We start from the raw sequence: 20,613 nt of genomic DNA on the forward strand, positions 1-20,613 counted from the left end.
TTCACTGCAGAAAGACAATAAAAGAATTCTCCATGGAGGTCCTGATGCTCTCCCAGTCACCCTGCTGCATAAAGATGTTAAATAATGACGATTATAATATCCTACATAGTCAGAAATAACGATCAGTAAAGTACACTGTTAAGGTCAGTGCTAGATTATGTTCATAATTATAATATTAGTTCAATAGGACTAGAAAACAACCATTTACACAAAAGATGCTGTGTGTGTTTTATAGATTTTTAACTATGGAAATGTTTTGACTTGGCTTTTAGTAGTAAGTTTTTGTTTGTTTTATTTTGTTTTTAAATACACATTTTTTTCTAAGAATCTAGTATATTGGCATTTATGCATGAATCACTTAAAACTGCGTAGGAAACATAAAGTATTTTTTTATAGGAGAACGATCATATATTTTTTTCAAAAGTTACATTTGTTGGGATGAGAACAAAAATGAACCAAGATACCACTTTACGTTTTTTATTTTTGAAGATGTTACAGTTTGTGCAGTTTCACTCAGCAAAAGCTTACTTAAGAAGAATGTACTTTGCTACACATCTGCATGGGCTAAGAAACAGAGCAAAAATCATATTATGCATCACAATAATGAATATTAACTCTCATCCCTGTTATTTACCTGTCATGTCGTCATGGTGAGCCCTGAACCCACACTGTTGTGGGCTAAAAATTACCACATATATAATCATTGTTTTATTGACTAGAAAAATATATGACTTTGTTTTTAATAGAACTTATTTAGACAAAATGTGGTCAAACATACTTTAGTCCTACAAGGAGAATATATTCTGCCTCAACAGAATAAATGCACTACAATCATATACTGTTTATGGAAACCTGCTAAATACAGTATATACATTCAAGTAGTTCAGATTCTCTTTTCATGCAAATGTATGACCAGCAGTGCAGATATAGCATTTCAGTGTTTCATATTCTCAAAAATAAACAAAAAACAAAGTGCATCCAGTTTATGGTTAACTGAAATTAATAACATAGTAAATCCAAAGTTACAAGAGCAATCTGAACTTTATTGTTATCCTTTGTTGAATTTGTAGGAGTTTTCCTTCACATTTCTGATGAATGAGATAATTTGCAATTTTCAGAATCATATTCATCAAGCAATCCAATCTCTTGATGTTTTTCTTTTTTTGTCAACTTATAGCTTTTTCAAACTCTTTGACTCGAGGCTTGTAACATCGTCTTGGTCATGCATGTCAGTCTCAGAATCTTCAATATCAGCAAAAGCACCATCCTCCGACTCAGCTCTCTCTTTCATCAAAGCATCAAGAGGGATTAGTAATGTTTTCTTGGCAGTTTTCTTTGTTGCATCTAAACTCCCCAGCTTGTCTGCAACAAAAGGCTTCTCTCCATCGGCAGTGTCTTCTTCAGGTTCTGAGTCTTCCTCAGCTTCGTCTTCTCCGTCAGCTGAGTCTCCTAAGCTTCCACTCCAGCCTTCAGCGGGTGTGTCAGTATCTTCATCTTCTTTTTCAGAATCCTTGACGCTGTCATTCAAAGCAGCTGTTGTGGCATCTTTGTTTTCAGTAAATTGTGGCTCCTTCTCTTCTACAGATTCATCTTCTGCTTCCTCTGCAGATTCTTCACATGCACACTCTTCTTCACGCTGGTCTTTAGATCTGGATTTTTCTCCACTGTCGCTCTTAGTGATCTCGCTGCCAATCATTTCTACTTCACTCACATCTTCATCTGTTAGTTTATAATCTTCTTGTCCTTCCGTGACAGCTTCAGAGCAATCTTCACATTTGGATTCAGAGTCACTTTCATTTTCGACTGATTCAGATTCTTCAGGAGGTGTTGTATCTTCTTTGCTTTTTTCTTCTTGAAAAACTTCAACGCTCTCTTCAATTTTTCCTGATGATTCAAGTTCTTTGGTCAAGAAAAGTTGTTCAACAGGTTCAGCCTGACTCAAAGACTCACTGTCATCAGTGCGTTCTTGTGGAGTCGTATCCACAACCTCATCTTCAGACTTGGCATCTGAATCCTCTTCTCCTGACTCATCATCATCATCATCATCATCATCATCATCATCATCATCATCATCATCTTTAACTGTTGATGTGTCCTCCTGACCTGTGGTTTCACCTTTGCCTGCTTTTAAGTTGTTTGCAGAATTTTCATCATCTATTGCTGAGCTGCTGCCTTCTGCCTCAGATTCATTTTCACTCACAGCTTTGGAGCTCCCTTCGATTGCAGATTCAGGATCAGTCTCTGAGGAAACATCAGACTCTTCGCCTCCTGATGCTTGCTCTGGCTCTTTTTCGTTTGCTACATTATAGGCCTTGTCGATTTCATGTTCCGTTTCTGCAGCTGAAGTTTCATCATTAGAGGAGGCATTGTTACCCTCTACAGAGTCACTCTTGCTTTTAACCGTATCTTCTTCTTCAGCATCAGTGGCCTCAATACTTTGTTCTTCTTTCAGCTTATCTTCTTTCTCTTCATTCGTCTCATCTACGGAGTCAGATCCCTGCCTGCTTGTGGTTTCTTCCACTTCACCCTTACCAGATTCATCTTCAGTTGTATCTGCATCAATCTCATCTTCATCTTGGTCGAGTTCAGCTTCACTTGCGAGACCAAGACCATGTATACGTTTTACTTTACCTGTATCCTCTTTACAGTCAACCACTTCTTCCTCTTCTGCTTCTTCAAATTTGTGCACACTTGTACATTCTGCAGTTGCTCCTTCCCCAGTCTGCTCATCTTTTGTCTGATTTTCAGCACATTCAATTGACCGTTCACTACTCATGTCATCATTCTCCTCAGCATTGTCGTCGTCATTTGTGGTGCCGTTTATGTCTTCTGCAGAGTCACTCTCACTGGCAGTGCCAGTTTTTTCATCGTCAACTGTTCCTGCTTCTTCATTCTCTGTCCTCTCTGCTGTAGCTTCCTCTTCAGCGATCGCATCCTTTGATTCACCGTTTTGTGCCGGAAATATCTCTTTATGAGTAGAAATCTCATCTTCGGTGGTTGCTTCTTTATTGTCTTCTTCTGACGATTCGTCTTCTGTTGATGAATCCCCGTTTTCATCTGCAAACTCATCTGCACTGACAGCGGGAAGTTTCTCTTCGTCTGTGTCGGTTCCTTCTTCCTCTGCTGAATCTTTCTCGGATTTGTGCTCACTTATAGCTATCTCTGATTCTTCATTTTCATCTTCACTTTTAGTTAAAGAACCCTTACGAACCTCGGCATCCGGATCCTCTTGTGGATTGACCTGCCCTGCTTCATTGGCTTTCTCAGGGCTGGCTGCTATTACAGTTTCATCTTCTCCTGTGACCGCAGTTTGTTTTTTAACATCCGTTTCATCTTCTGTTGTTGAACCCTCGTCTGATTCTCCAGAGGATTCAGCTGCGGCTGCTTCACTCTCATCAGGAGAATCATTAGAATTGACTGGAGAAATTGTCTCTTCCTGACCAACTGTGCTGTCCTCTTCAAACTCTTCTCTTTCTGATGCTTGAACCTCTGATTCTGCCTCGTCGTTCTTTTTTGTGCCTTTATATCCCACTGCAGAGACTTGGTTTTTCTGCAGTTCTGTTTCACTTGTAATAGAAAGCTCATCGCCAGTTGTTTCTTCCTCTTGTATACTTGATAATTCATTAATTGTGGCCTCCCTTTCATCTTCACTTTCATCTTCATCACTGCTGCCACCCGACTCCTCCGCAGCGTCCTGGTCATTGGTGGTACCGGTACCTTCCCCGACTTCCTCCATGTCCGATTTCTGGTCAGTTAAGATTGCCACAGGATTATGCTCACTCGTGGCTACCGAGGACGTTTCCATAGCTTCTTTTTCATCTTCCGACAAGGTTGCATTAGATCCCACCTCTAAGAAACTCTCCTCATTCTTTTCCTCGCTGGATTTGACATCAGATGTTTGTGCTACGCTAACCTCAACTGCAGGTTCTTTATCTTCAGTTTCGCTACATTCAATCTCTTCTAATGGCTCATTTTCACTTAAGGTTATAGTTTGTTGTACCACATCAGTTTCTGTTTCACTTTCTTCTTCTTCTTCAGTTTGATCCTTCACCATTTCATTATTCTCAGCAGTCATCAATGATTGTTTCTTATTTTTCATACGACCAATTATTTGCACTGATGGGAGCAACCGTCTCCTCAACTTAACCCAATCCTTTTTTTCATCCTCCTGGGAAGTTTCCAGTTTGGTTGACGATGTTGACGATGACGCGTCCACTGAAACATCTTTCTCTGTTTCTTCTTTGCTTTGGACTTCAGTATTGGCAAAAGCAGCAGTGTCACCATGAACTTCATCTGCATGGTTAGGGAACTGTTTAGTAGAAGCGGTGATATATTTAACTGGCATTGCCCCAGTTACTTCTTCTTTATCCTTATCCTCAGAGATGCTGCTCAACATATCTGTATCTTTCTCTGCTGTTTCACTATTCACATCGAATCCACTTTGTCCACGTGGTGTGATTGCATCATCAGTCACTTCTTCTGAAGCTGTTTCTTCGGCATGTATGGCTCCACTCTCACTTCCTGGTCTTTCAACTCCTGCTTTGCCTGTCTCCTCCTCCTCATTGTCTACAGCAAAAACTTTAACTGATTCTTCAATAGTTGTCCGATCGTCTTGGCAGGCATCGTCTGCTTCCTTTTCACCTGCTGTAAATTCAAAGGCTTCCTCTCCAACTTGTTGCATTTTATTGATTTCTACTTCCTTTATTGCGCCAATAATAACTTTTTCAACAAGTGTTTCCGCCGTCATTGTGTCATCGTCATTCCTGCAGGGAGCTGCACAATCACTTGCGGTTTTCTCCAGCAGAATCCTTTTCAGGTCGTAGTCCATAACAACGGGTGCGGTTCTTCTTACTTCCACGGAGAGAGGTGGTGTGGAATTAAAGTTTTGCTCCACACATGTTTCACATGGACAGTATTCATCAATATTTTCACCTCGCTGGTCACTGTATAATGTCCCTGTTGTTGAATCGCTTTTTTCACCTTGTGAATCCATTGACTGTTGGAACTTGAGCTTCACCCCCCGCCTTCTTTCTTCTCTTTGTTTATTTGAGGTTCTGGGTGTTGCCTCTGTTGGGGGTCTCGGCAACCCCGCTCTGCCTTGAATTTTCCTCACTTCTCTGTTGATGCTTATTTGAATTTTGTTGTGCACCTCGGTTTTGAGTTCGTCTATCATTGTGTCAAGCTGATCGGTATCTCCAAGGCTCCATCGAACTTTTAACTCTTTCATTGCACCGACATAATGCATCATAAACTGCCTCTCTATTTTATTTAGCAACGTTAGCACCCAAACGGGATCAGAATCTTGAGACAATTTCTTGGAGAGATTTTCATCATTACTGCTGGATTCTCCAGAGCTTTTGTTCGAGGATGATGGCGTTTCGGGTGGTTCTCTCGGACTGTCGTTGCTTCTTATCGTTTCGTCTGTGGCTGGATCCTCCTCTTCCTGGTTTACTTCTTCTGTTTCTGGTTTCCACTGGGCATCTGTTTCTTTGTATGTTTTCTCTAGTAAACTGTTCTGAGGTTGAGATCCATCAACGTTTACATTGTTGCTGCTCTTCACTCCATCACTACTCTTCCCAGAACCAGTGGATCCACTGTTTACATCCACACCAGAGGATGAGGTGTGATTGTACTCCCCCTCAACAGAATGATGATCGTTAGTATTTTGTATATGCTCCTCTTCTGAGGGATTGGAAAGCCAAAGGGACTGAAGAATACTCATTAGCTCCTGATATCTTTCATTCTTTTCATTTGCATTCTTAGGGTCGTGGTCTATTAACTGCAACTTTACAAGGCAATCTAAAAGACCTTGAGCTGAGGTACTTAGCTTACGCCCATATACAGGTGAGATTTCTGGTAAGCTGTTGCATCTGTCAAGCTTGGGGTTTAAAAGTACTTTCATAACTTGTATGGAGGAGTTGAACTTTGCTGAGTCATCTTCCCTCTGGGTACAGGTATTACCTTCAGTTGGTGTCTCTAAACAAGTTTGACAGTCATTTTGGACATTGTCCACGCCATTTACTTCTTTTGAATTTTCAGCTTCAGACTCATTCTTCTCAGCATTCTCTGCTGTGTCTGTTTCCTCAGCTGCAACATTGTCTTTTACTCCATCGCTGTTTTCATTAAGTTCCTCCATTTCATAAAGGACTCTCTCTGTTGGTAAGGTTTTAAGCCATTCATTTACTACTTCGGTGGGGGATGTGTTAGGTAAGATAGATGGAACCAGCTCAAAGTCACTAGCATCATTCTTTTCCTTATGTTTACTGCCTGTATCACTTTTATCAGAGACAGTGTCTGTGGCTTCTACTGAACCATTTACTATCCTGTCAGAAACATGAGATTTGGATTTTCCAGGGGAGGAAGTTTCACAAATCTCTTTATCTGAACAAGACAGGGTTTGTGACAGGTCACTTTCATCTGAGTCTGCGTGGCAAATTACTGGATGTTTATTTAGGCAAATGCCTGCATCTTCTTTACCCTGCTCTCTTGACCTATTGGTCTTAGAACTTTTTTTATCAGCTGGGCCTTCTTTGACTTCTGAAGGAGTCACACTTTCTTCTGTGTTCTCAGGAACCACGCTGGCAGTGGTGACATCTGTTGCATTGTTTTTTTTAGACTTAGACACATGTGAGTGTACACTCAATGAACTTTGTGACTTTTTTGAACTTTTTGATCCATGAATCTCTGAGGTCCTTGACTTTTTTGAACGCCCTGAAGCCTTGGACATTGACGACGTGGCAGTAGGGGATCTGTCTTCACTCTCTTCAATCGTTACCGAGGGCACTTCAGATCTGCTTAGTGCTTCAGACGGATCAGACTTTGCTGATTTTGTTGACACAAGATTAAATGCTCTCTCTTCCACATGTGTATTTTTTGATTTTCGGGATTTTGTCGATATACAACTCTGTGTTCCCTCAGATTTCTTTGAAGCTTTTCCATCATTGTGAGGGTCGGATTCTTCCTTAGGAATATCAGGATCTATTAATTTGCTTGATTTTGCTTCTGACGTTGACTCACTGTCTTCATCCATCCCCATCTCCTCCCTAGGGGTGATGCAAGATCCATTTGACTGTATGGTTCTTGAAGAGGTGTCAGACTTTATTGACAACACACTGTGAGACCTCTGTGACTGATCTTCTTCTTTGGCTTTTTGTGAATATGAAACTTTTGATTTTGTAGAGACAGATGATACATTTGTCTTAAGGGATTTAGCAGAAACAGGACTCAACGTTTTTATCTCAGTGTCGCCTGTGTTCTCATCAGCAACATTTTCAGGAGAAATGGCTAAGATTTCAGAATTATTTGATCCGCCATCTGAATGCCTTGATATTGTTGATTTGATTGATGACTTACTTGGTGTACGCTTCATGTCTTCCACACTTATTTTGTCATCTGGTTTATTAGAGATTTGTAACTTAGAAGATTTGGTGGATTTACTGGACTTTGAAGATTTAGCAGATCTTGCTGACAAAGTGCTGGGCGGTCTTTGTGTTTTTCCTTCTCCGTTTGAAGTGCCGTCCACTGAAGTAACTTCAGACGGCGTTGTCACTCTTGATGAAGTTTTTACATTTGTCGAGATGTTGCTTGATGACCTTTCATTAGTGTTTTCATCATTGAGAGTAGTGTCCGAAACCTGAGAAGCAGTTGCTGAAATTCTCAAAATGTTTGGTTTTGATGACCTTGTACTTGTAACTTGCTCAACTGACTCTGTTACTGAGCTAGTAGACATGCAACTCCGCGCTCTCTCTAAGCTCTCTTCTTTGGAGTTTTCTTTACCTAAATCTCCCCCTGTTGGTCTCTTGGATTTTGTTGAAGATTTTGACTTTGCAGATCTGTCAGACACCCGGCTTCCTGCTCTCTCTGCAATGCTGTTACTTTCTGCAACATAATCTTCATCTGGTACACCATCAGTGTTTGAGCCACTAGATTTCACAGACCTTTCTGACTCTGTGGACAGTGATTTTGCCAGTTCAGCCGGCAAAGTGTTGGATGCACTCTCTTTTCTTTTTTTATGTTCATCCACCTCTTCATTAGCCTGACTAAAGGCTTTAGACCCAGTGCTTCTTTCAGATACATGGGAGCAACCTGTTTTAACGGATGTACAGCTTTCAGCTCTGTCTTGCATTGTTTCATCATTGTTGTCTCCACTGGGGGTCTCAATGCTCCGAGCAGCTGCAACATCAGAGCATCTGGACTTTTTTGAACAACCAGAAACATTTGACTCGGTCAGCTGTGATGACGATGAGTTTCCTTCCTCTTCAGTATCTGAAGCAGTAATTTCCTGTTCATGTGCAGAGGGGATGTTAGAAGTTTTTGATTTTGTAGATGTCCCAGTAACATTTGACATTGTTGATTTTGCAGAATTTACTGATAAATTGCTCGCTGGTCTTTCTACCTGATCGAGACCACATACACATCCCTCTGTTGCAGACATTGCACTCTCTGATCTGTCCTGAGATGCTTTGTTATCCGTTCTCTCCCCAGTTCGGTTAGTATCAGAAAAAACGCCAGAGCTATTTGACTTTATAGAAATAAATGAAGCGGGTGAATTTGATCGTGTGATGATCTCTTGAACTGCGATATCACTTGAACATTTCAACGTGCCTGACCTTGCAGAAATATCTGACTTAACAGAATGGATTGACATTGAACTCATTGACCTGTTCTCATTGTGCTCTTCTTGACAGTCATCTTCGTTACCACTTTTAGCACTTAGCTCACAAGTGACAGCGGAGGCTTTTGATTCCTGGGATACTTTAGAGATGTTTGACTTTGCTGATGTCACTGACCTGGCAGACATACTGCTCAGATTTCTGTCTTCATGTTCCCCGTCATCTTCTTCTGTTGGGCTTGTATGTTCTTTTACTTTAGGAGATTTCGTCGACGTAGTTGACTTAGCAGTTTTGGATGACAGAACGCTGTTTGTTCTTTCTTGACTTTCCACAGTTTTGCCAGACATTGCATCAGATATATTTGATTTGACAGTCTTTGCTGAAGTGTCTGACTTTGCTGATTTTGCAGACGAAGCACTTGGTGGTCTGTTTGCTGACTTGGCAGATTTTTTAGATATATGTGAGACGACTGATTTAGTCGAGGTGCTGCTTGGTGATCTTTCGAGATATTCATGTTCATCATCACACCTTTCACACTCTGATTTTACAGACCGAGCAGACACTACACTAATGGCGCTTCCTTCACTCTCCCCTTCAACAATTCTTACATCAGAATTGTCAACACTGTTCTCCAAATCGACTTCGTAAACCTTTGACCTTTTGGATGCATTTGATTTCGCTGATCTCCCTGATTTGATTGACAGGTTACTGGACGATCTCTCTGTGGGTTTCTCACAATCCAGACTTGCTGACTTGGTTGATTTATCAGAAACTGATGAATTAATTGATTTGACTGACATGACACTTGTTCTCTCTTCATCTTCTTCACTGCCTACCTCATCAGGAGGGGCATGTATTTCAGATGGTACTTCAGAAATATTTTTTAGGTCTGACATCACCGAGGCATGTGATATTTCTGACAAACCACTTGCTGCTCTCTCTTCAGACTTGGTAGAAATTTCTGAGACACTTGACTGGATTGAAATTGTTGACGTTCTGCTTGGTGCTCTTTCTGTATTTACCTCTTTGTCATTTTTAATATCTGAATTAAAATTGTCTGACGTTTTTGCATCAGTGCAACATTTTGATTTATTTGATTTTATAGATGTATTTGATCTAACTGACCGAGGCGATAAAGGTTTGTCTTCACTTCCATTGCCTTTTTCCTCAGAATTTACACCCTCATTTTCCAAACAGATTTTGGAAACTTTTAATCTTTTGCTTCCTTTGGAGGCATTTGATTTTGTTGATTTTTCTGACCTGACTGACAAATTGCTTGGGGATCTCTCCACATGTCTGTTATCATTGACCTTATTTTCATCTGCTCCACTACCCAGTCCTTTTGATTTGTTTGATTTGGCAGAGCTTGCTGACCTTTCAGTTTTGGATGACATCACGCTCTCTGCTCTTGCTTGTGCTTCCTCAATGTTACTTTCATCAGGGCACTTTCCTGAACAAGCCTCAGCAGTACTAGTTTTTGCAGAACTTGGTGTTCTTCCTGCAGACTTCATTGATATTTCCGACACGCATGACTGGATGGATTTGGCCGACATGCTGCTCGGTGGTCTTTCCTCACCATGTTTGCGTCTCTCTTCTTTGTTGATAGGTGTTCCATCTTCCTCTCCTCTAGTTGAATGCATTGACTTATTTGATTTAGTCGAAACAATCGAGTCAACTGACAGTGGTGTCACTGATCCGCATTCATTCTCTCCTTCAACAACCCTTTCGTCAGGGCAGACAACCTCCAAGCAACCTGCATCAACCTTTGACCGTTTAGAAACTGTTGAAATGTTTGATGTTGTTGATTTTTCTGATCTGCCAGACATGTTACTTGCAGCTCTTTCCACCATTTCTCCGTTATTAGTTATGTTTTTGTGAAGTTCATCATGTTCTGCTGCCTTAGTAGATTTGGCAGATGTAGTTGACCTTACAGTTTCCGTTGACAGTGCACTCAGAGCTCTCTGTTCAGTGGCATTTTCACGATCTACATTATCAGAAATTTCAACAGATGCACATGACTCAACATCAGAAACTTTTGATTTGTCTGATAAAACACCACATGGTCTTTCTGCAGACTTTACAGACCTTTCTGAAACATGTGACCCTTTGCTTGTTGGTCTTTCCAGAAGCTGCTCTGTGTCGTTTTCTTGACTGTAGCTTTCCTCCTGCCGATCATGGATAGAACATTTTGATTTTGTAGAGTCAATGGAAATAGTTGACTTTGTAGATCTGACTGAAAGTACACTCAGAGCTCTCTCTGGAATTGCCTCTTCAGTGGTGTCTTCACCAGGCCTTCTGCTTGAACATATGTTGGAAGTATTTGATTTGGTAGATTTAGTAGATTTTTTTGATTTTGTGGATGTAGCAGACTTAGCACTTGCTGGCCTCACTGTTTGTGACTCAGCCGATTTGGCTGATGTACAGTTTTCTGCTCTGTTTTCAGGATTCATTTCCTCACTGTCTCGAAGAAACGACTCAGTGGCATCAGCAGCTTGAGTACAAGTAGAACCGTTTGTTCTACCTGACCTTAAAGAGATATTTGACTTAAGTGACTGGACCAACATTGAGCTCACTGATCTCCCCTCGATCTCTTCTCCACTAAATATTCCAACAGACGGATTACAACAGACTTCACAGGCTTCCTCCTCTACACATGCTGCAGAAGCATGTGATTTTGAGGACTGAGCAGATGCGGTTGATATATTGCTTGGAGCTCTTTCTCTTTGTTCAGCGTGATCTCCAGGAGTTCCTTCAACAACAGCATCACTTTGCTTTGACAGATTAGATTTTCCTGAAGCTTTAGAGAAGGTCGATTCAGTTGTCACATTTGATTTTGCTGACATAGCACTAGGTCCTCGCTGCTCCTCATCTGCCACGTCGCCTTTATTCAACTTGTCACAGTCTTTCAGGTTACTTGATCTCGCTGAAATGTCTGACTTAATGGATTTATCTGACATGCAACTTGATCTCCCCGCAGTAGCATGCAGATCATTTCTTTCATCACACAAATTACCAGAGTGAGTTGTTGAAACTTGAGAGGTTTTTGATTTTAAAGACGCCACAGAGGTGTGTGACTTGCCAGACTTTACTGACCTGACACTCCCTGCTCTTTCAGATGTCCCGTCATCTCCACAGGAGTTTTGTTCAGTTGCTATCGCAGATTTTGACCCAGCTGATGCTTCTGATGCCACACTTGACGTTCTTGCTTCGGATGTATCTGGTGTTTCTGTGATGTCGCAATAATAATCCTTTGTTTGATTTAATTTGTTTGATTTTGCAGATATGTTTGATTTGACAGACTTTTCAGATTTGACTGACAGCTTGCTTTGTGGTCTCAGTTCACTCTCATCTTCAGTGTTACCATTTTCCGTGATGTCTGCCTTTTTTGTATTATAAAGCTCAGGGGTCTTTGATTCTCTGGATTTTGCTGACAAAGCACTGGTTGCTCTCACAGACGCCCTGGATGTTGGAGATACCAACTTGAGTATTGACTTCCCAGAAGCAGTAGACATTAAACTTGATCTTTTCCCCCCTTCAACTTGATTGTCTTCTAGGTTTTCCTCAGTTTCATCTCCTGGAGTCCTTGAACCTTTTGATTTCTCTGATATTGCACTATTGTCCTCGTTTTCTTCAGCTGTAACCTGATTGTCCTCATCCTCTGATTCTTCTTGTGCTATGTTTTTTAATTCAGCGGACACACTGGATAAAGCTGACAGGGAACTCTGTGTCCTCAGCTCTGAATCATCCTCATCCTCTTCTGGCTGATGTTGTGGTGGTGCCTTTACAGATTTAGTGGACTTAAAGGATTTCACAGATAGGCTACTGGGCGTTCTCTCTTTCTTTTCTTTGTCATCACCTGCTTGAAATCCTTCAGTCGAAACATCTGGAACAGCAGAATTGCAGTTTGTTGAGGCATTTGAATTAACTGACATGGCACTTTTGGATCCTCGCTCCTCTTCTGAACAGTCGACTTTATGAATTTCTTCTAATTTAGATGAACTCCAAGCTGCATGTGATTTCACAGACATGGCACTCGATTCAACTTTTTCCATCCAACCTTCTTCTAAATCTTTGGTTGTATTTTTTTCTTTTGGTTCGATCTGAACACCTTCAGGTTGTCCACAGTGGCAGATATGAGGAGGTTTTGAAGTTTTTGGCTTGCTACGTTTCTCTGATGTTTTTGATGCTTTGTCTTTTGGGACTTCAGATGGATTTGGAAAAGGCAACCCTGAATCCAGCACTTCACTTCCATTAGCCTCTTTTCTGTCAGGGCTGCTAATTTGGGACAATGGCCCATCATCAACATCGCCTGCACATGTAGCAGATCCGGGTTCTTCTTCTTCCTTTTGGTTTGGTTCTTGAGCAGTTTTGAGATCAACAATCCTTGGAAGCTTATATATACCAGTGGTCTCACCATTTTCCACAGTGGATAGTTTCACATTGCACTTTGGTGAACACGCCTCCCTCTGTATGGTGCAAAACTCCACCATCTCAGCTGCCTCAATACTTTCCGTAATGCATGTCTCCACCACGTGGTCTGCAAGCTCTTCACTTGATCTCGACATGGTTTGTTTTTCAATCACTGTCTTTCTAGACACCACTCTACGGGAGGATGCACTTGAACTAGAAGTATGACTGCACCGTCTTGCACCGTGTGCCCCTGGTACATTTTTCCATGTCTCATAACCCTGGCAGTGACTGCAGCAGTAAGGACAGTGAGGTTTCTCCTTGCGCCCCTGATAGTGCTGAGTGAAATACGCCTCATCAGCTGACATGATTTCTGATTCTGAACAGTTCGCGTCACTAATTTGTGCTAAATTAGGATCGTTGTGGGCTTTGATGTGGTCGTAGGTTCGCCCTGCTGTCTTTTTTACTGTTGTAGACCAGTGTAATGTTTCGTCATTTGGTAGTCTGAAGCACACTTTCATCTCCATGGACAAACTTCCGTCTTTATTAACACGAACCCGTTTTTCTATGTCATCTTCTCTCACACCGTTGCCACTAGGTGGGCAGGAACTAACGAAGTCCGGAGAGTCTCTCCCATCTGGTACAGATTTGTCAGATGATACCGAGTGCTTGGTGGCTCTCTTGTCATCTCCCAGGTTTGGGAAAATGATACTTGTCTTTGTGGCGAGTCCTTAATTAATCAAACAGCAGTAGGGAAGAAGCAAAAAAAAAAAATTAGTGATCTTGTGCATCTGTGGTCATTTACCAAAAGTCAGAGAATCGCTTGCTTTTGATGACATGGAATCTAACAGATAATAAAATGAAAATATGTCTGGCACTGACAACAATTCTTTGACCTTTAACTTAACACATATTGGGTCAAGATATTGTTCTGTGAACAAGCAAAGATTGTTTCGCTTACTTTCATTTCCGTCAGTGCGTTCTGCGGGACACGACTTCCCACTCAGCTTCGGAAGTTTACAGCTTGACGTTTTCTCAAAATCCTCCATGACTAATGGGTGAAAAGGCTCCCGTCCCACACAAACGAGAACGCCTGGGCACTGCAGAAGGCTCTGTACGCTGTCAATCTGCAAGCAAAGAGCGTTGTTTAATTATAAACTTGACAGACAACACCAATCCACCAATTAAATTTGGAGCTCCTTATTGTACTTGCTGCCCCCGAGGTGTGTTTAGTAAATTTAAGAAGGCGTTCCACTTGTTTCCAGATAATATCACAATCTATTTGATCACGAGAACAAAAAAACATTTAATGAACTTTAATAAAGACATAAAACCCACACTGAAGTTGCCTCTGTGCAATTAGGTTGTATTTAAAATGTTAACAATATTCTTAGGCCTTTTACTTAATACCTAAAATTAGCTTTGAAAACTCAGATTCTCAATACATCTTTTATATTTTGATAACAACTATCTAGTTTTGCAAGTTAATAAACGAGTTAATCTTAATAATGAAACTAAATGCTTATTCTAATGCCTTCTAAGGATCTGATATGTCGTAAAGGATATAAAAGGATAGCCTTTTAACAGAAACTTAGAAAACAAGTGTTCTTACACACACTATTTTATTAAATGTTCTGACTTCCTGTTCATATGAAGATTGATTTTAATGTATCATTATTGATTTTTGACTTAATGGTATCTAGCTTAATTCCTGTCAGTACATCTGTTTCCTTCTCCTGAAGAAATGATTGATTAAGTCAAACACCTTATCTGTGCTTAACATTTGATTACTTTATTAAAAAATATTACTTTGTTGATTTGCTATTTTATTGCTTAATAGATATAAATAGATATAGGTATATTGTAATAGGTTCTGGTGAAAATTTAGCTATATACCAATTGTGTACAACTTTCAATTTTTAGCTTCTTAAGTGGAATGCCCAGTATAATATTTGAAAGTAGAAGCTGTACAATATCTAACACAGATATAAAACTTTGCCAGTTGCCAACTTTATTTCCATGTACGCTTTTCAGCATCAAATACTGCTGCCAAGGTTTTATATTGGCAACAGGAAAATGGCAAAAAAAAAAAAAAAAAAAAAATAAAAAAAACAGGTTGAAATATCGAATTGTTTTCATTTTGCTCATGTATATTTGGTTTTGATGACTTTGCACTTTCAAATTTTAAATCCAGTCTGAGAGAAGGTAGATGAATGGCTTCGTCTGTGGTCACACAAAGCCCAGGTGAAGATAATTAATTGCCACCGTGGAAGTCACATTTCCGAAACACCTCTGGTATCAAAGCAGCAAAGTTTCAACATTGACCTGTTTCTCCTCGCTCAAAAATAGCTCTGATTCGACAAAGATTAATGGGCTTCTGGGGAGATATCCACAATCTGAATGGCTGTGTGAAGGAATATCCCCGTTTCATTCCCTCATACGCACACACACTAATAATCCCTACCCCACTTGACTCATAAAAGCTACTTAGTTCACGTGATAAATAACACCAATGTTTTCTTAAGACACTGGTGTTATTAATGCCACTTATGCCTGTCTTGCCACACCAATAACTACCCTTTTCTCCTTGTGCATGAGATTTTATTTACCAGCATAATTTAAGTAAACACTGTCAACTGGACTGGATTACACACCAAATCAGGGGAGGATGGTATTTACTATTTAACAAAGGCTTTGTCTCCAGATTAAGAGCTGTTTTAAATACGTTCCTTAATAATAGCACAAATTATCCGTCAGGGTCAGTTCATACGCAGGGGGGATTTTTAAAATCCTTCCTTCATGTAATTAGAAGTATTAAACACCTGCTTATTGTGTAATTACTTTCTATATTTTTAAGGAGGAAAATAGTACTTAGTTGGATCAAAATATGGTTCTTGTGTTATTTACTGTAAGCCATAATAAGATATTTATCCATTGCCTGAAGTAAGTGAAAGATGTTATGTGATAATATTTCAGCTTATCTTAAGTGTTCAAATTGGAGATGTTATCCTTTTTGCTTAATGACATATTTTGACATATTCACCAAGCCTTAAAATCTAAAAAGTTACATAGTATTATAATGAATGACTTGCGTTGCTCATGCCTTAACCTGTGGCTCTGATTAGCATGCAGTTTGGACTTGGATCTGTGCTTGTTCTGTCACTACAGCCCTTAACTTCACTCTAGTTTTCAGTCTTTCTCATAAACATGGTTTTAACATGACATCATTTTTCCTTTTTTCTTTCATTTTTATGACACCGAAACAATGCAAGCAAAATGTATTCCTAGCATAACCATGATCATTAGATTTCAGCATTTTGTTTCTAAACTAAGTAAAAGGAAGAAAAAAAAACTTAAATTCAAGAAAAAGAAAGCTACAATAAAAAGTAAAACTGACTTGGAGTCACCCTATCTAGTTCATCTTACCTTACAGCCCTCTTGAGTGTACAGCTTCCTGATGTGGTACTGCATGAGTTCAGAAACTTCTTCCAAGAACAGACCAAAGCTGCGCAGACCCCTAAGGTGCAATATTACGGTCTTCCTAAATGAAGGGTCGCTGTTTTTCACCAGCACAATCTTTTTATTATATCTTTGGTGATGTAGGTGACAGTCACTGGTTGAGTGAGTCTCTTCATGTCTGCTTGGCCCACTGAGAACATACTGGTGAGGGTGATGATGATGATGATATGGTGGGTGTGCGTGGTAGAAAGGCAACAGCTGGTTCTCTACATCGTCTAAAGTGTGCGCGGGTCGACATGCCGGGCAAAGACAGCATTCCTGCTCTAGTTCATGATAGGCCGCCATGCCACGCTGCGGTATCTTTGGTAGCCAGGTGGTGTGATGATCTAAAGGGTGAGAGGACTTGTGGGAGCCTTCCCCTCCAACTGCATTGAAGCAGTGGAAGTTGCGCTTGTGACGAGACATTTTGGCGTATCGCGGCGTTGATGGTTGGGCCTGAGATGTCAGAAGAGCAGGAGAAGGTGGTCGGACAAACTCTGACGGACATTTGTCATGGTTTTCACAAGCGGCCTAGAGACAGGTGGTCCACAACTTTTCCTCATGACTCCCCTTAATCCAACACTAAAAGAAAGATGAGAAAGCCATGAAAAGCTGGAAGACATGCTTATGAAGACAGCAACGGGTGAGATATATTAACTAAAAATTTTACATTTGAAAACTAAATTTTATATCAAGGAGGTAAACATAAAATTATGTTGTGGATGCAGATGTAGATGTGTAGAAGATTAATTTTGAATTTACCACAATCTTCCTGGAAATAAATCACCCAGAAAGTGCAAGTGAATATGTCCGAATATGTAAATTTGTAAATTATTTTCTCTTTTTTTGTCTATATAAATTGTACCGTGACCAATATCACAAGTTTAACAACAGTCTGCCACAATTTTTCTTGTTATTTATGTTCTTTTTTTTTTCTTTTTTTTTCAAAATATCTGGTCTGTACAGAAATCTTCTCGCAGGAAGATCATTTCTGGACTGTTGCTGCTATCAGGATAATACAACTGTAAGCGTTCATGGCCTGTTGATAGGGGAAACTTCCAGCATTTTTTGGGTGCTCTTGTTAAAAATCTGCAACTGCTCTACTAAGAATCTTCCCAAATACAGATACAGGGTTGACAACCAGAAAAGTAGAAATTTACCAGACGTGCACTATGATGATAATGACATCATAAAGTAAACTCCACAGACTACTTTGGTTAGTTTTCAAGCGCAGCAGACTCCCTAATGCCTTGGCTTGCAGTGCTGGCAGATAAAAATAGTCGTAATCTACATTTATCTTTCCCATTTTAAGCAGGATGCAAAGGACATGGTTCTTACATAGGGATTGTACTGACTGGTGCGGAGATCAAACGTTAAATGGAGGCACGGATAATGGCTATAAAGCCACAAATAAATCCCCCGAGTGACTTTAAATAACAAGCTTACATCTGTGCAAGCAGTGAAAGTGGACATTACCTTGGTGATTGTCTCCCTTCTCTGACAAAAATAGATTGTTTGCCAGTTTCTTCTGCAACAAAAATCCAGGGATTACTAACCATAGTCAAAATATCACTAAGCACAATGTATTCCTATTGTGGCAGTACTTAGAGGGTTGAGGACAATTCTGAAGGAATGAAATGCCTTCTTGTCAACAATAAAATACAAAGCAAGAAATTTTGGAAGTGGTAAAATAGGCTAAGCTTGACTGACATTCATAAAGAACTGCTGTGTCTGTCAACCTCTTTTTTTGTATTAGTAATGCTTTATTACAGTAAAAAAAAAAAAAAAAAAATCATTGTGGAAAAACGTGGCCAGGAAAAGTAATTTAGTGCAATGCCTTTAGATCATGCTGTCAACGTTTTTATTTTAATTTTTCACATGTACAGGCAACGCATGCATTTTATTTAAAATATATCTTGAACAAAAGGCTTATTGTTCTGTTAATTCAGAATTTTAGAAATCAAAAATAAAATGTGCCATTTTTTGTTGTCTGCAGGATATTCTTTGTCAGATGTTTCAATGCCACTTCATTACCTACAGTAGTGGATTATCTTTACCATATAAATATTAATATTCATTGGTAATACAGTCCTGGTGTTCAATGAATTTAACGGGAGTCAAATACTCAAAAAAAAAAATCTACATATTTCTGAATGGTGGTAGAAACAAAAGAGCAGTACTCTTTTTTTTGTAACTTATCTATTGCTAAACTAATAAAGTGCCTTCTTCTACTCGCTGAATTAATAATGTAAAAGTTTTCTTTGTCTTTAACTAATAATATACAAGGCTTTGGACACCTTGATTAATGGGTTACATGTCTTAGGCCCTGTGTTGGTCAAAAGGTCTGGGAAAAGTTCGAACCAGCAAAATTAAACTACCATCCTGCAAAAAAAAAAAAAAAACATATAGGAATATCCAAGCAATGGAGCAGTTCAGCTAAAATAAGGTGAATATTAAGAAGAAGAAGAAGAATACTTACATTGCATACACCCATAATACAGTAAATTATACAAGGCAAAAATGAAATATAGTCCCAAAGCTGTAGAAAGTGGGATGGAAGTTCCTAAAGAAACACCGGGACTGTTCCAAGCATTTGATTCGCAAACCAGTCCAAAAGCTTCCCTGCAGACGTTGGCCTGCCTGCTAATCAGATGCAAGGGACACTAAGGATAGACTGAAAAGCCTTGCTAATCACTCTGAGATTGAACTGAAATCTGCTGAGGCTTTGGACACATGACTTGGACCTTACCGCTGCATAAAGCCAGTTTAAACATTTGCTTAGGGATCAAGATGGATGCTCGCTAACACATAATGATTAAGCAAATATCTGTGTTTTCTGAATGTTTGTTTTCTGCTTTGACGTTCATTTAAAACGGCACTTACTGGATGCTCTAAAAGTCTTTTTTCTCAATCCCTGTCTATGTCATATTGAAATGATTTTCATTTGGGGTGTTGTAACATTCATTATAAACTTTTCTATTCTATTCAGATGTCAGTTCTACTCTTATTGGCTATACAACCAAGAAGCAAAAGAAGTCATAGGGGAAAGAGGGCAGTTTTTTAAGGCTATTTCATACATTTATATGGAAAATCAATTGAGGTCTTCAGTGAAGCAAACAACCGGTTTATTATTTTTGGGTAGGAAATTTGTCAGTGAACTAAACATAACCAAGACTTCAGAATGACTAAATAAATTGCATGATATAACTACAATGTCCTTTTTTTTTTTTTTTTTACTTTACAGAGTGAGCAATTGTTGATATGCTGTTTAAAAAAATTCTGATCACATCACATTGTTTAAATTGCCTATTGCTATTCATGGATATTGCTGCAGCGCTATATGGTTAGGTGAAATCTTACTTGACTTGAAAAATCGGAGGCAAAATAAGACAACTGATTAGTTTCTCTTGATGCTCCCTGCTTGTGCTTTTTATATGAAAGAATTTCAGCTGTCTCCCCTTGACATCCATGGATATAATACGTCAACACAGCCCTGTTTAAAACTATTATAAATTATTTCACAACTTGTGTATATACCTGTCAAAACTTAACAAACAAATCTATAAGAAGAACAAAAAAATATAAGAAACAATAGGCTGCATCAAGCTGGTTGTGAGCTGTGCACATACAAACTAAAACTTTGCCGAAACACCTATTGGTTCAGTTTCAGTAATTTACCTTGGTAGGAGTCTATCACCATGACACATATTAAGTCCAATTTACCTCACAAAATGTCCCGAAATCTATAAGATTTTGACATTTCCAGACATTTGCCACATTTCCAGACCAACTTGAACGATATGAATAATTGGCTTATCTAAAATTGACTGCAGGTGTGAACTCAAGAAGATTTAATTCTTAAATTAAAAGACGCTTCGGTGAAGTATCGATTTTATGGCGCGTACAGTTATGGAACTATCACTTTTAATGCTATATTTTCTCCTAACAGATGCCCTTGTTTTTCAGTAGCATAATGTGTCATATTAAAAGTGGGAACACTTAGTTTTAGTTAGTCATTTCAGGGAGAAAGGAATTGCTGCAGAATACATTACATATTTCTCTTGCTAACAGTCAACAGCTCCTTATGATGTCACTT

The 20,613-nt window shown here is 39.5% G+C and overlaps 1 protein-coding gene across 1 annotated transcript; it reads right to left on the reverse strand.

Annotated features, from left to right (window-relative positions):
* Positions 1–1,152: 1,152 nt before the first annotated feature.
* On the reverse strand, positions 1,153–19,646 carry rp1l1b (rp1 like 1b). Its single transcript, XM_016671965.1, has 5 exons — positions 18,997–19,646; positions 17,994–18,045; positions 16,446–17,099; positions 13,981–14,146; positions 1,153–13,749 (listed from the first exon to the last, which is right to left on the reverse strand). The coding sequence occupies exons 3-5, from the start codon at positions 16,941–16,943 to the stop codon at positions 1,172–1,174; spliced, it is 13,242 nt and encodes a 4,413-aa protein (XP_016527451.1). The 5' UTR covers positions 16,944–17,099; positions 17,994–18,045; positions 18,997–19,646; the 3' UTR covers positions 1,153–1,171.
* Positions 19,647–20,613: the final 967 nt, after the last annotated feature.

The sequence above is a fragment of the Poecilia formosa genome, unplaced genomic scaffold (assembly GCF_000485575.1).
Source record: "Poecilia formosa unplaced genomic scaffold, Poecilia_formosa-5.1.2 Scaffold53, whole genome shotgun sequence".
NCBI classification, from domain to species: Eukaryota; Metazoa; Chordata; class Actinopteri; order Cyprinodontiformes; family Poeciliidae; genus Poecilia; species Poecilia formosa.

Bases quoted from the DNA above. Each gene is read 5' to 3' on its own strand.
- rp1l1b (XM_016671965.1), bottom strand. From the start codon at position 16,943: ATGTCTCGTCACAAGCGCAACTTCCACTGCTTCAATGCAGTTGGAGGG. The intron at 14,147-16,445 runs GTAAGATGAACT...CTTTGCTTGCAG, and splicing joins ACACTCAAGAGGGCTGTAAG to ATTGACAGCGTACAGAGCCT. The intron at 13,750-13,980 runs GTAAGCGAAACA...TGATTAATTAAG, and splicing joins ACGCACTGACGGAAATGAAA to GACTCGCCACAAAGACAAGT.